The sequence below is a fragment of the Alligator sinensis genome, unplaced genomic scaffold, assembly GCF_000455745.1.
Source record: "Alligator sinensis unplaced genomic scaffold, ASM45574v1 scaffold442_1, whole genome shotgun sequence".
In the NCBI taxonomy this organism is placed as follows: Eukaryota; Metazoa; Chordata; order Crocodylia; family Alligatoridae; genus Alligator; species Alligator sinensis.
Window position 1 is genome coordinate 7,933,240 of NW_005841829.1, and position 16,449 is coordinate 7,949,688.

The following is a 16,449-nucleotide window of genomic DNA, read 5'->3' on the forward strand; positions in this document are numbered from 1 at the left end:
CTGCCTGTGGCAGGGGGTCGGACTTGATGATCTGCTCAGGTCCCTTCCGACCCTACCAACTATGAAACTAGGGTATCATCAGATACTTTGAAGGGTGCTGTGAGGTATGAGAAGATGACCGGATAAATTGCTGTATTGACTTAAATATTTAAGACCGGGGGGGGGAGCAGCAAGCCCCTTGTCTTATAATTGTGTATAAGGAAATTCCATTAAATGTATTGCTTATCATTGAACTGCTGCCAAACACAGCACATACTCAGCAATGGAAACCAAATATGAAGTTCATTAAATGAAGCCAACACTGAGCATGACTATATAAAACACATGGCCCACGTTGGGCTGATGGGAGCCGACCCCAAAGATAGGTTAGTGCAGCCCATCTGAATAAAATATGTAGTAGTGCCCATTGTATACAGTCCCCCTCAGCGCCAACTTGTTTTGAAGTCATTGGGACCCACAGCATGGTGTAATTTCCTCTTCGCTCCCACATCTGAGCGGTACTTTTCTTTCCCATTGCCAATGACTCCTGTTTCTTCACCAGCCTTAAATGTCTGGCAAACATCACCAAACAGGACCCCAAACAGTTCACCAAGAATCCCTTGGTTGCCCCCTCTCTCACCTTGTCATATATGATTAGTGTGGCCCTGCCCTTCATGAGGTGGTGCCAGACCAGGGTGCCCTGTGCCTCATCCACATACATGTTTCTGGAGGATCCCAGGACTCATGACAAAAACACCCAGTTCCAATCATGAGTTGGGGTGCTAATTAGCACATGGATCCTTTGTAGTAGGTATTTGAAGTACACACACGTGCTAAGCTATGGAGTTAGCATGGCTTGAAATGCTCTTGACTCTGCTGGGGTCCAGCACAGTGGTAAAACATGAGCCTTTTTGCTTTGGACTAATATCATGCATAGTTTGTACTTTATATAAGTGGATACAAAAATGTTGCTCAAAAGTATGTGTTAAACTTTCAAGAGTTTCAAAAAGGTAGCATGCATCAATTCTGGATAAACTAAGCGCGTGGGTACTAGATGCAAATTGCTACACCCATGTTTCATTTCAAGGTCACTGTTTTCAAATTTGCTCCTCACTTCCACGTCCTCAGTGAGAGTGGGATCTGACAGTAAGAAGTAGAAAGAACTGCAAGGGGAAGAAGTTAGGGGGAGGCAGAAGATAAGGGGGGGCTACCTGACCCCTGCAAGACTTATTTTTCCTGCTGTAGCAGTGGGTCGGGGACACGTTCAAGGCAAACCTCCAATAATTAGATTCTATATGTTGAAAATTATACCATATTATAAATTTTCTATGTATAAAATCTAATTAAGGGGGATTATCTTGTAGTCAGGGTCATCTTCTATTTGAGTAAATACAGTAATCAGATGAGCCCAGGTTCACTCTCGTCTCTGCCCAGACAGTTCCACACCTTTACTGCTCAGTATCTCTGCAAGGTGGTAACCGCTGTCATATATAAATTAGTTTTTAAATTGAGTGCAACTCAGTTCACAAAAGTTATGGAGGGGGGTTTGGGTGTCTTGAATCCAAAAAGATTGAGAACCACTGGTGTAGAAGAATGAAAAGTTTTGCTTTTAAATGGGGTCCTACAAAAAAGAGCGTGTCATTAGTACTATTAAGTGGTTATATGTGTTTTTTAAAGCATCACTTAATGGATAAACCAAAATTAATGAAATACAGCTCTAAGGAAGCAGCAGAAATATAAATCTAGAAATGAATCCAAGAATTGTCTCAACCCCATGCTTTTTATTCCTCCTCTGATATTTACTTGTCAGAATTTCATCTATTAGTTTTAATACTTCTCTAGAGAAATGGAAAAGGAAAAATTACTCTTATGTTTAAAAAAAAAAAAGACTAAAAGGTCTATCATTTTATGATAGACTATGTCCAGAATGATTGTCACTGTTATTGTACTTGTTCTTTGTTCATGGTTTGTATTTTCCTTTTATTATAGGCAGTTGCTGGTTACTTCGATATATTTTTTGAGAAGAACTGTCACAACAGGGTAAGTACTTGAGGTTGTACATTCAAAATTAATTATATAAGATGTATATTTTTCATTTTGTTGCCCCAAGGTGTTTGAAAGCTGGCCTATTTTGCTCTTGCAAGCATTTAAAGTGTGCGTTTTATGTAATAGATTAATGTAGCGTGATATTAAAAATTCTGTACTTCATCAGAGGATTTTGAACTCTGTCAATGCAGGTCTTGTTTTCGACTGGTCCCAGGAGTACCAAAACACACTGGAAACAAACTGTTTTTCTTCTTGAGAATCCAATTTCTGTAAAAATAGGTATGTACTATTTGAAACGAGATTTTTTTTTTTTAATACAGCATTGACAGTGTGTTTTGCTTTGTTACTGTTGAATTTATATCAACATAACTATTAAAAGTTGAAAGTGGCTCTAGAATGAATTCTTGAAGCTATACTTCACAGAATTTCCATTTTAATGCATGTAGGAACCAGAAAATGTGTGTTTGCATTTTTATACTATAACCATGATGTGTTTTTATTAGAAAAATGTTCATATTTCTACAGCTATGGATTTTTCTTTTTTTCTGTGGAAATATAATGTTATAGTAGCTGACACTGGAGTGGCCTTCTTTTGGTTAAATATTGCAATCTTGCACATTACAATAGTATGTATATTTAAATTATTCTTAGTTTATTATATGACTTTCTAGAATGTACCTCCAAAGTATGCTTACATTGATCTTGATCCAGCCCATGACTAAATTTTGTTGTTGTTACTGAAGCAGTACCACTGTGTTAATTTAATAGAAAACAATTCCAAAGAACTTACAATCAACACTTTCCATTGGATGCTCTTCACTTGTGCCTTGTCTGAATACACTAAACTGTAGCAATTCCATCATAAAATGAGATTCATCTTGAATTTCAAAATGAGCCAATTTACTATCAGTAAAGATGAACCAAAACTCAGGTGAACTATTATAGTAGAGATAGTTGAAAGTTTAAATAGTGCTAATGAAAACACTACTAAATTCTACTATACATCTTTGAAGCATTGTTCAAATAAAATCATTCTTCAGAATGCATCCCTGAATTGGTGGTTAAAAACTGTCCAACTCTACAGATGGAGAAATAGAGACAATAAACTGAATTGCCATGGGGCACAGTGAGTTTGTGCTAGAACTTGGCTTATAATTAAGAAAGTCTAGATATTTATTGCCAAGCTTGGTCTGCTGTGGGTAACTTCTTTTCTTTTTCCTTTTTAAGTGTCATTTAATATCAAAATAGAGAAAAATAATTAAATTTTATATAATGAGAAAAAAATCTTATCTCCTTTATACTTTTACATAAACAGATAGCTAAATGTTTCCTCTTTTGCTTGTTACTGCTAGAATTTTTCTTAACTAATTTGTGAATGAAGACTACTTACTTTTCTGCTCCCTTTACGCCCCTCACCCCAGCCCATCTGGTTACCTTGAAACCGTTTTTTGAAACCTTTTTCTAGTTGTACAAGCTCGTAATCGTAGTTGACCCTCACTCAGAAGAACTTATAATTAAGAGAACATATGACCACAGTTGGGGGAGGAGGTACGATGAATAAGTAAAGTAAATATCGCAGTGGTTGCAAATGTTGGTTTCACATTTTTCCCTTGTAGGTATGGTTTTAGTTAGGGGGAGAGTAGGTAAAACAGAGTAATGGGGCTAAGGATAGGGTAAAAGCTGCTCCTTGCATTAAAAAAAATAGTGGGGGAAGGAGGGAGGGTTGTGAGAGTAGTTATAAAAAGAAGCTGAGGAGAAGAGATGGGGAAGTCCTATGAGGAGTGTGTTAGAGCAGATGGACAAAACCGAGGCTGTGAATGCCCAGTCAAAAGTATAGAAAATATCACCACATTTTAAGGTCCCTATTAAAACTGCTTCTGTTTCTGTTCCCACCAGCTGTAGTCTCTGGCTGGCAACTTCCTGTAGGTTTTTTGCAAAGGTTCAGATTTCCTGAAATTATTGCTTTATTTGTAATCTGAATTAAAAAAAAAAAAAGAGAGAAAAATCACAGGATGTCACGCCAAAGTACATCTTGTGATGGCCTGCTGATGTGGATTATCATGTTCCATTTCTGTGCAGCCCCTCCTTGCCAGTGCACATCTACAGATATCCCAAGACTCTTTGAAAGAAAGCTTTGGGCTGGTTTCGAAGCCACTTAGCCTTGTAATTAAGTCATTGTAATTAAAAAAAAAAAAAAAGTCTTCCTCCCTCTTCCTTTAGAGGACCAAAGAAGTAAAAGTTACTTGGAGCAAAGCTAGGATTATTAGGAGAATGGAGAAGATCCTAATGTGTGGTTTTCAGTTGTTTCTCTATGTGCGAGGGTATGGTTGTATATGGTAATACTCCTTCTTTCAGCTTTCTGAAGCACTTGCTTTGAATGTCAGGCTTCAGGTTCTTGCTGAGCAAGTTGTAATAATCTATTCACAGCAAACAACTTGCTTTAGAAGTCAGTTGCAAGGATGTCATTAATGACCCACAGAACCATCAGACTGATTTCATTGCCACTCTTACCCTCTGCAGGATTTTTAAGGCAGTTGAGACGTACAGCTGTTGTTTTTATAGCTGTGTAGGGACACATGAGATCTTCAGAGGTGCAGTACTTTTGTGTGGTTTGTTAGTTATTTCTTCCATTACAATTGAGATGTCCTGGGTTTTTGACTGTCACTCATCCTTATGGTGTCTTTGCATATGTTTATATTTGCTTTAACACAACTGATTTGATTTGTTTCCTGAGGTAGTCCCAGTTGAGATCTGCTAAAATACATACGGTTGAGCAGCATTGAACATGCAGGGAAATTGTTTTGTAAAGTCCAGTGACATTTGTCAAAATATGCCCATTGGTTAATGTTACATAGATCAGTTCACACTTACTCACCTCCTGAAATTACTAAAAGATTTGCTTAACCCACTTCATTTGATAGGTGCAGTGACTTTCTAAAATCAGTTTGCAGAACTTGGCATATTCTGACACAGTGGTCACAAGACTAATCTTATATCAGTTCTTTCCTAGCTTTTCATTTTCTTCTCATTTCACTCTCTTCCTCATCTTCCCTTTTGCTTCTATTTTCTGTGTTGGCTTCCTTCCCTTTCTTTATATTGCTCCCTTTAGCCCTCTTTCCTCGGTCTGTTTCATACATTTTTAGGTTCCTCCTTAATGTTTAACTCTGAGTAATCCCACCTCCTTTTCCTCCAGGTAATACTTCACCTTTCTTTCCTCCAGTTCAGGGTCATGGTATTTAATTTGGACTATAAATTTATTGGACTAGTTCACAGTACAGTTAAATCTTTTCCTCCTTTCTGAGGTTATTGTCAAAGTCTGTTGGTTCTTTCCTCAGAGTTCCAAAAATCTGTTCCCCTCTATACCTAATCACTTGAAGGTGAGGTTTCTTAGTCTGTCTGCTAATTTATCAAAACTTCCTTTTCATATCTCTTACTCAGTCCACATACAGACATTCCATTTCAACTAAGAATCACGGTTCTCCCTGTAGAAGCCACAAGTGTAAAGATGCTCAGGATTTTTCTTTCAGAGCAAAAATAGCTACTCCTTGAGAGAAATAACCTGGGAGCAACCAGGGTTAAATCATTCCTGGGAGAGCAAATATCTGTACACTTTTCCTTCTAAATGAAGCTGCAGCACAGTCGTCAAGCATGGCAGTATGGCTTCTCCCTTGCCTTCCCCTGCTAGCCACTACCCTACTTCCCTCTGGGAGATGATCTGTCATCTGGGCTGGACTCTGCTCTCGTAGCTGAGTAGGGAGCAGAACATGCCCCCTTCACAATCATCAGATTATGCTGTAGGGAAGTGAAGGTTGGCCCTGAGCAGTCTGAGTCAGCCAATCAGGACTGCCCTGTGAATTGCTGCCATCTCTCTCCAGGCAGACTGAGGGAGCCTACAGAACACTCTGAGATCTGTGCACAGAGGCCCCCTTGCAAGCTCTCTTCCCTTCTGGGGCTCAGCATCCAAATGTCTGCTCAGGTGTCTCTGGGTAAGCTTTTTCTACCAAGAAAACTAACCTGGGAAATTCTCCAAAATCACATAAACATGTGTACACGGCCTCAACCTCTAAAAGATGTTCACTCGTATCTTTTTTTCATGCTATTTTGACACTTGGAGATTACGCGAAGTGGACTCTTGTCTGTGAAAGTTTATGCCTCTCTGAATGAGTTTGTCTCTAAGGTAGCATCTTGCCCTGCCTTCTGCCACTCTCCCTTTGCCAGCTCAGTTTCCCATGCTCACCTTCCAGTACCTGCAAAGCTTTATTCTGGTCTTTGCCAGCTCTTGTTTCTTTGCTTTCCTTCCTTTTATTCATTGTAGGTAACCAGTTCTAGCACCAGTAGTGCCATTTTCATGGTATGAAGAAGTGAGCCCCACTCTCTCTGTGCTCAGGGGCCCATAGGCTGCAAGGTATTGGTCCACAGGCTCCCACCCAGCTGCCACTCCCTGGCAATTGCTTTGATTTCAGAGGCAGCCAGGGTCTCTGGACCCCCTCTCCCTCCAGATTCCTCTTTCCTGCCCCAGAGACTGGTGCTGTGCAGTGCAACACAGCCTGAGGTGCCTGAGAAACATGACGTAGCCTGTGGTTGGGGAGCTTAGGGTGAGGTAGGGTGTCCAGGTGGACAGCAGCTGAAGGGGAGCTCAGTACAGCAGGGAGATGCACACATGGTGCAGCTGGGGGGGTGGGGGGGGAGGTGCAGGGCAACGGGGAGATGTGCAGTATGTGGACCCTGAGGCCAATGGTCACGTTGTTCCCAGCCACTTAAAAGTTGGACAGCCCTGGTTTAAATGATGTGCAAAGTTCCCTTGGTGACATTTTGCCGTCTAGGTTTTATAAGGATCTAGAAGAGTGAGTTTGTGACAAAGGTCAAGTAAATCAATTCCCTGTTCTATACTGGGACTTTTGAAAACAATCAGTTTACAGGCTTGGCAGAACTCCATGATCCTTGTAGACCTTTTGTTTCTAAATAAAATTATCATAAAATGAGATCCCAATCCTCTATCAGAAATATGTAGCAGCTCTTTTTTTTAAGTTGTCTGGCATCAGTATAAAGCTCTGGTTGCATTATTATGTATACTGGCTAAAATATATTGGTTGCTATGAGATATTTAAGTATGTTGAACATTTAACAGGAAATGATCTGCATTATGCCATTGCAAGATCATTACATTGCTCTCCATTATAGAGTAGTTAAATCCTTCCCTGGGTTCTCATGCCAGTTTTTATAGTCTCAAATTAGACGTGTGTTTTTTGATCCTAAAGGAATGTTGGTTCTTGACCAGTAATACTAACCGTGACTAAACTGCTTTAGCAGGTAGAAGTAGTGAAAAACCCACCCCTTTCTGGATATGGAAGACTGGAAAACGTTATCTTTAGGAAAACGGGACACATGTAAGTTTCATTCTGGCTTGAAAGATCTTGAGGCCAGGAAATGCAGCAGTAGTAAGGCAGGCTCTTTAAATTACTTTAATCTGATAGACAGGCACTGTAACTTCTCTTACTAGGCATGATTCAAGATATGAATCTCATGTGTAATGAAGCTAAGCAAAGCTTCATCAGTCTGCTGGTTTTGTTTTTAATACTAAAAAAAATGTAGCAAAATGGAAGAAACCACAGGAAGAGGTCAACTGACTTTTTATTGAGAAGAAAAATATTTCATCCAATATTAAGGATGCCATTGTTGGATCCCCTGCAAATGCCAGGCAGGCTTCCCATAGCCACTCCCTAAAAAGCATGCAAATTCCTATTTATTTATGGAAACATGAGAGAGAAATGTGTATTTCCCCTCATTAATGATCCAACCAAAAAAGTAAAATATCCATCTGCTATTCTGTATCTCCACAAACAATACATTTGATATAAAACATCCTGGCTTCCCTCGTTTGGTTCAAGCATGGACGTTTGCTAAATAAATCTAACTATTCTAAAAATAATCTTAAAGGCTCTACATTTGTGTGCTTCCCCTCTGCCCCGCCACCCCAATAACTGCATTAAGGTAGACCAAATGGGGACGAGGGGGAACTTTACCACCAAATTCTATTAGCAGTAAAACAGCGCATTGTCGTCATTTTATGTTCTTGATATTGCCTTGCAAAGGAAATAAAACCTTAATGTTATTGTTTTCCACAAATGCCAGAAAAGGCTGAGCAAAGCAAATCTGAAGTAGAACTCTTAGGACTAAACCCCACTAAAATCTCTGATTACCGTTTCGACTCCATAGCATGTATCGTTAGTATGTAGCTGTTTGCAAACTAACACACTTTAACGTGTTGATTTATTTACTCAATTTATTAAATAATGAATAGAAAAGTGACATTGGCCCAATCAATCTTCCTGGATGCTTTGATTTTTAAACTGAAATATTTCTGCATTCCATTTATAATCCCTGGAGCATTTAAGTTCCTAACTGAGATTTTGATTTTTATTCTTCCTGCCTTCAGTTGTAACTAAATATTCTCTTACCATAGGACTTGTCTGCTGGCAAGTGAAATACTGTAATTTAACCTTTTTAAAGCTAATATTCCTTAAAATTTAGACATTAAGGTAACCACATCCATGAGGTTACTGATACCTGGACCTTTTATTTATATTGCGTCTTCCCATTCATTAAGAATTAAGCAGTAGAATGCTAGAATCATTTGCAGAGCAGGTATCTGGTATGAAAGAACTCCATCCCAGCCCCCTCTTTTGGGTTGTCTGTCTTCCTCTTCTCCTTCTCTCTGCCCATGTGTCTATCAACCCGGTTGCTGGGAACCACCTGGTTGCCTAGGGGATCACCTAGTAAGGGGGAAGTTCCCTCTCCCTATGGCCAGGTCTGTTGTTAAAATTCCCGCCTTTGACCTGGGAGGACAGTCCTAAGACAGCAGTCCCTCCTTGGGGTGGGGGTTGATGGATGACATTTTTTAAACTCACTGCCGAGCATCAGTGAGGCTCAAAAATTACTTGATGTTGGTTAGGTCCAGGTGGTGAAGTCAGAAAGGTTATAAAGAGGGTCCCTTCATTTTGGGAGGGGGAGACATGTTTTAGAACACAGCCAGCAAGCCATGCAGCCTCCAGAGCAAGCTAAGTTAGTATCCGAATGAACTTGTGAGTAACTTGCCTGAATTTTAGCTAGTATTTTAGGATGAAGTGATCTAGAAGCATGTCAAAAGGCTACCAAGCCACTTCAGTTTGCTCAGGGTTTTTCTTTTGGTACTTCTCTGACCTGTACCCCTCCCCATGCGTAGCCTCTCCAATCAGTAAAGCTATCCGTTATACCAAGCATTGCTGTACATGCTTGAGAGGGATTAGGGAAGCCTTTTTAGCTTTCTTTTGCCCAGCTGACTAAGGGAAGCTGTTGCTAATCATCCAGGCTATAAGAAGCACCCCAGAATCTCACGGTGGGTTAAGAACCCACAAGGTCTATGGGGTCTGTGTACCGACAAAGACCAGACCCTGAGTGGTGGCAACAGTTACCCCAGGCTTGCAGATGTGCTCCAGGAAGGGGGTCAGCCAGACGTACGCACCCCCAGAGAGGCACTCAAAGTTTGGTTTTTGGTCGGGTGCAGTGAGGTAGGTGTCTCAGTGTAGGAGTGCCCGCTACTGTGTTGCCACATCTCTTATATTTTATAGCACTTGTTTCAGGACCTGGCATTCAAACTTTTATTTAGGCTTTTTGGAAACCTTGAGCCCACAAGTTTAAGCATTAGGGAAGAGCTCTTCTCGTAGCTAGTTCACGCTGCTACTACATGAAAGGAGCCTTCGATTCAAACAGAAGGAGTTCACTGTTGCCCAGGCTGTCTTCATGACCAAGTTATGCTCCTCTGTGTGGCCTATTTTGTAGGATCCAGGTGGGAGGTAAAGCTGTAGCATATAGCACAGCAGGGATTCCAGGCAGCAATGCTGACTTTGGCAGCTAGGGAGAGGGTAGTGTAACTAATGGGCTGTTTACACTACACAATGTCAGGATACCCAAGCCACCTCTAAAGAACTGGCAGGAGTTCCAGGAGCATTCTAGCTTTGAGAAGCAAGGTAAAATTAGTTATCAAGAAGCTTCCCATCATTATAACTGTTCTTCTTCTGGTTAACTGAGCTAACTTGAAAGTTTCAAGGAAATAGCCATCTAGACCCTTGCTCTTAGGTTCACTTAAATTGCATTTTAGATGGTCATAAAGGTTCATATAGACTTTTAACAAATATTTTCATTTATTTAATACCTAATTTGATTTTACATTTTCCGGCAGATTTTCTAAGCACCTGTCCATAGATTTTGTATGGTCTGCTGTTGTTTTGTATACTAGTTATTGGAATGTGCATTTCTGTTTCTGTTGTTTTTTAGCTTTAAATACACACACAAGAAAGAATTGATTAGATCAAATTATCACATTTTTTTAGTATCCATCATATGGGTAAAAAGTCAATGCTCCATATATGCAAGGAGGAATCATTTAGTTGTGACACAACTTTAGTGGGTTCACTGAAATGATACCCCCAATCAAATAGTGACCAGGACGTTGTAAACAGCTCAGTGAAGACCTCTGCTCAGTGTACAGCGATTGACAAAAAGTTAGGCAAGGTTAGTGTGTGCAAAGAATGAGGGAGAATATAAAGTCAGGCCAGAAATAATGTTAGCTTTTGGTCATCCCAGTCCTAAAAGACAGGCTGGTAAGGAGTCAGAAATGGTGACAAAAATGAATTGCAGAAACATTTTGATATGAAGAAAGTCTGTCAAAGACCGTTTGCAGTTTAAATGAGAGAGCCTAATAAAGTATACAGTAATGTCCTTTTGTCATAATATACAGACAGAATATTTAAAATTCAGGGTTGGGAAGACTTTGTATGCTGTATGACTAGCTTGTGGAGCTCAGGGCCAGAAGACGTTGTTAGGTCCCACGTAGTTTTTATATAGAAACATCTCATATTGTAGGTCCCACTCAGTCCCTGTTATCACAGGTTTCCCATTATGCAGTCCCTTTTTTAATATGACTGCCATCTGTCTTAAAAGTAGCTAGGTTTTTTGCCTCGACTTGACTAGGTGGAAGACTGCTTCAAAACCTCACGGCTCCGATTGTTAAAACCTAATTTCCAGCCTCTAGTTTATTCATAACCAGTTAATATGCATTGGTTTCCATATCAGCATTGTCCTTTACCTTAAACACCTGTTCCTTTTGAGTGTTACTGCCTGAGGCACTTGTAGAGAGCAGTCATATTTCATCCCGTGCTTCATTCTGTTGGGTAAATAAGCTAAGTTACTTTTGGCCTTTTTCGTTTAAGATGGGCTCTGTTTTGCTGCATCTGTTTCACTTTGAATTACTCTTTTTTTTACTGTAGCTGATCAGAATTGTATGCAGTCTTCTACATGAATTTGCACCAATATTTGGTACCACACCATAACTACTCAATTATCCTTGGATGCTATTTGCCCTTAAAACCCCATCACACTGGTTCATAGTCATCCCATGCTGAATTACTACATCTGGATTTTGCCTCTTTAATCGCTTCTAACTAAAGAGCTACCAGCTTATAATGGAATTTATTGTTAGTTCCCAGCCACATAACTTCGCATTTTTGTGCTGTTGAATTTAATCCCATTCATTCATTCATTCAGTCCTCAAAATCATCTGCAGTTCTTATATATTGACAGTGCCTTCTTGTACTTTCAGTTTTCCAAGTGAATGTCTATTCTCCTAATCCTAAATTGCAGTAACATTTGCTTAAAAAAGTACTCTTTCTTCTTTTGCATGAGGGAATAAACTTCTGATTTATGGTAGTTAGTAAAAAGTTTCCTTTTTGCATAGATTTTCCCTAAACTTCATATTGCAGCTTTTCCTCTACCTTCCCCTGAATCAGCTGATCCTAGGACCCCATAGAGATGTGTTTTGGGAAGGGTGCAGCAGTGCTTTGATCCAAAAGGACATTTCCTATATTGGTGAAAGCTTCTTTAGTTTTACGGGGAAAAATGCAACTTCATTTTCCCTGCTTGCTTTTGCATTTTGCATTGATTTTTTTCATTAGTAGCTTGCATTACATACAAATATAACTTGCCAGTTTGTATGGGAAGAGTTGATTTCTTGCTTCAAATAGGTGGTTAAAAGATGCCAGTGAGTCACATAGGTATACAGTTATGAATGGGAGGAGCAATCAACATATGGATTTATTTGGGGGGACAGTGGAAGACCAATAATCAGACTCGATTTTTTTTAATGATTTATGGCCAGGGAAAGCAGAACGTGATGACTGTATGATAGCAATCGAAGACAAAAAACTGTGTGAAGACTGATAGGAGTCCCCTGCTATATGACACAGTGGGGATTGAATCTTAAATGCTCTGGAGAAGAGAGGAAGTAGATCCGTGTCAGTCAGATCAGTGAGATGGGTTATACCAACACAAAAGTGTTTCAGATGCTTAGTTAAACCAAAAAAAGATGGAGAAAGATAAGGTGTGGTCAACAAGACAGAGAAGAGATGAGAATTTAGTGATAGATTTGTCTGCAGAGGTATGAAGATCAGGAAAGAAGCAAGGCCTGCTAGAGGAGCAGCAGAGTACATCATGTTCCTGCCCAGATGTTTCTATTTTTTTTATACACCCAATAGATCCTCATATGTTTAAGCAGATTCCTTTTTGCTTTGAAGATTGGTTATCATGGTGTCGACTTGGAAATCTTATATCTTTTAAAAATGTTTTAGAAAGTTTGTAATCCAGCTCTTCTAGAGTTGAACAGTTTATAACTTTCTCTGAAATTACATTTAAACAATGTTGGTTTTATACATTTGGTTTTTATATGCAGTCTTGTAAAGTGAAGGAAGTCGAATCATTTGTGATCCCTTTGCTAGGTAAGTTTCCTATTAAGAGATCAGATTTCTTCACACTCTGTAGAGAGAGTGCAGCATGCATGCACGTTTCTACTTCAGACCTGGTAGGGTATTATGCACAACAAAATTCCTGCTCCCTAAAACCAAGAATATCAAGGGTGGAGGTGGTGCTGTTATATTGTACATGTACCAAACCAGATTGTAATCAATAGATTTAAAAGCTTCATTAAGAAAAAGTTAGAATTTAAAAATCTTTACATGGCATGGTAGAGCATCAAAGAAAATGGATTCGTGATGGCCACATGAGTACATGGTTGTGGGATGATAAAGCAGTCCTAATCACTTAGTTAACTATGCAGTCTCCATTTGTCTGGGGTAAAGTACATCATTTTTAATACCAGTCATAGAGTCCCATTGGAGTGCTTGCCCAAAACCTCTGGCCCTGCCTTATTTCTATGAGTTCCCTGCCCAGCCAGGCATATCTCTTAGAGTTGTCGGGGGTGGAGGGAGAACCCCAGCTGCTTCTGACTCAGAGACCCCACATTCTTCATCCCCCAGTCTCTCGGGATCTACCTAAATTGTGTCAAAAGTGCAGTGACTCCTTAAATGCTGTTCCTTTTGTTTGGTCTTTTTGCTTGTTTTTTTTTTTTGCTATGCCTTCCCTGCTGTCCCTCCCTGCCCCTGATTGGCAGAGGGGCCCTGGTGGCCCCACTCTCGTTCCTGATTGGCGGGGAGGCAAAAACTGGGGGGTTAAATATGTCACGGGTTTTGCCTGCCAGGTGATAAGCGACAGCACTGCTGGGGCCCCTCCGCCTATCAACACAGTGAAAAGAACAAGATAAAAGGATCCACTGTGCAGTACACATCCAGCACCATTTAGGTAGTAGATCCCTACATGATCTCCCTTGGCTTTCTGTGGCCCTGTCTCACAGAGCTAGGGATCATATGAGCCCTGTATTCATTCCTGCTCAGGGCAGGGGGTCGGACTAGATGATCTGCTCAGGTCCCCTCCAACCCTACTTCTGTGAATCTATGAAGAGCTACCTTCCAGTTCAGTTCCTGGTGAAGGGAGTTAACCTTCTTATAGGGAGAAGTGTACCCCAAGATCCAAGGAGCAAAACAGACAGCTCCTCTTCGCTGAAGACATTTACTGAGCCAAAGCCCACCCAGCCAGAGGTGGTCTGTCCTGTCTAAAAATTGAATCCCTCTGTCCTTAATCCAGCCTGCACAGCCTTTAGCATCCCAAAGTAGGCTCAACTGTTCTCTCAGAGGTCTACAGAGTTTAAGCTTAAGCCCTGAAGTTGCTTAGCAGTTCTTGCTCTTCAGACTCTCCCCCCTCACCTGGCTGGCATGTTGTTGACCTTATCTGGCTGTTCTATCCATTTTGATGCCTGTCTCAATCTGCTTCCTTTTGGAATCTCCTCCAGAAGATAAGTATCAAGCCCACCTGAAGCATCTGCAAGGCTATTCAATTCCCTATTGAGGCTGGAGTTCCATCTAGTCTTTTCCTCCATGTAGATGGCTCTGGAACCGAGCAAGGGCTGCCTTTTCCAATGTACAAGCTAGTGAGGGAACAGCAGTGGCACGCAACATTATTACAACGTGAGCACAGTTAAAACAAAAATATTGTGATAAAACCATAATCTGCCACCTTATTGTTTTTAACACCTTGATAAAGCCTATTTAAATATTAGTTTCTCTTTGAGTGCATCAGGCATCTGAATACAAATAGCTCCTCCCTGTATCTCCAGTGAATTTCAGTGGCAATACAGGTTTCTTGCTTTAAAGATTAGGTGGTGGTTTTAATTTGAAAAAAACAGGGCTTGTGGCATCATCATCTATTTTTAATATATTCTGGCATAAAGTTGTTCATATTAAAAGCTTTAACCATGTTCATGCTTTTATTACCATGAGCAATTCAGGGCTTATTCTGACAAGCGGCATAAAGGCAGGCCAAAGAATATTGTGCCCACCTTCTAGTTACAATATTGGTTTTATTTTTCATTCAGATGCATTGCATCAGTTTCTAGCCATTTCATCATCCCACCATTGTGAAAATATGGAATATCTATTTCTTTGTGACAGGGGTGTAGGTTGTAGCTGTGTTGGTCTAAGGACATAGGCAGACAAATTCACCCAAAGAACCTTGTCTGCCTATTTCTTTGTGATGAGTTCAAGAAAATCCATTTGTTACAAATGAGTTTGAAACAGGCTCCAAAGTAATCGACCAAGAAATGCAGTATGTTGCTTGTGCTGCATCCATCCATGTATTCAAACAGTAATAATAAAAAGCCAAGCAAACTTAGTAGCATGGATTATTAAATGAATGATAAGAGAGCCCTGGTCACGTACTTCCTTTGACAGGTAATCTCTTTGTATAGCAGCATGTACTCTTTACTAAGTCTCTAAATGTGCTGGTTTTGTTGCACCTTTTTTTTCCTCAATCAGTAGTTGGCAGGATGAACAGCTAATCAGGTGAAATGCCTACTATGTATTTGGCAGGAAAAACTTTAACATTGTGTCTTGGGCTTCTAGGCTTTCAAAATACGGATGTTTTGCATGCACTGCTTGCTTATTTTCAAATGTACATGTAGAATTTGCATGTGCAGGCCTATCCTCATACATGTATAGAACATGCATGGGATCCACAAATTTTGTGATTTTTCTGTAGTGTCACTCCCTACTAATTACAGGGTCAGCAGGCTGTCCTGGTCTGTATGGACAACCTGTGAGCCAGTTTATCTTGCTCTGCTCCCATTTCCCCATCCCTAAAGTAGAGATTTTTAAAATATACCTTTATTTGTTAAAGCATTTAAGATCTGTGGGTGAAAAGAGCTTATTTGAATAGTATTATTGACAATGTTTATGTTTTGCTGTCAGTACCATGTAATTAGCCATGCTAATTAACAACACTCAATATGGGCACTGCTTGCTTATGCTGAATTTTTAAAAATTTGGCCTCTCAAAAGTACTTGCTGATTATTGAAATAAAATTGTAGGCTTTTTTTCCTCATGTCTTGGTTAGTAATAAGTGTTACACGAGTCATTTTCCCAATTATGGGTCTTTGAGGATTGCAGACTTTTATTGCTGTGTACCTATTTTGCTTTTCTATTGACACTTCCAAGTAATTGAAAAAAATTGGCAAAATAATCTGTGAGTTGGAAACGTTCAAGTATTTCACAAGTTTGTTCTTTCTCTTTTCTGCGTAATATGAATATACTGTATTTATCTGAATCCAAGACTACTTCAGAGTTGACCCACCCCCATCCCCCAATACTTATATTCTGCACCTGGAAAATTATGCAAGTATTATAGTTTTCCATGTACAGAAGCTAATCATTGAAGGGTTACCTTGTATTTGTCTCCCCCCACAGCTGTGGCAGGGAGAACAGGGGCCAAAATGCCAGACCCCTTGCCCCTTGCTCATCTGTGTTGGCTCCCTTGCACTTGCCTCCCACTCCCTGCTGCCTGACCTCTTGCCCCACCATGCCTATGTCTGCCTCCTTGCTGCATGTCCCCTCCACCCCTGCTGCTCACCCTTGAAGGCTCTGGCTCCAGGGGAAACAGCAGTAGTGGCCCTGCCTCTACTCAAATCCAAGATGAGGCTTTTCCTCCCTCCCTACCATGGTTTTTTGG

The 16,449-nt window shown here is 40.3% G+C and overlaps 1 protein-coding gene across 3 annotated transcripts in view; it reads left to right on the plus strand.

Annotated features, from left to right (window-relative positions):
• PRMT3 (protein arginine methyltransferase 3) overlaps nucleotides 1–16,449 on the plus strand; it is a 123,040-nt gene that overhangs the window by 103,592 nt on the left and 2,999 nt on the right. For all 3 annotated transcript variants that reach the window (XM_006014703.3, XM_025199676.1, XM_025199605.1), the window contains 2 exons: nucleotides 1,969–2,019; nucleotides 2,217–2,304. In XM_006014703.3, coding sequence (XP_006014765.1) covers nucleotides 1,969–2,019; nucleotides 2,217–2,304 — 139 coding nt within the window. The remainder of the gene's footprint in view (nucleotides 1–1,968; nucleotides 2,020–2,216; nucleotides 2,305–16,449) is intronic.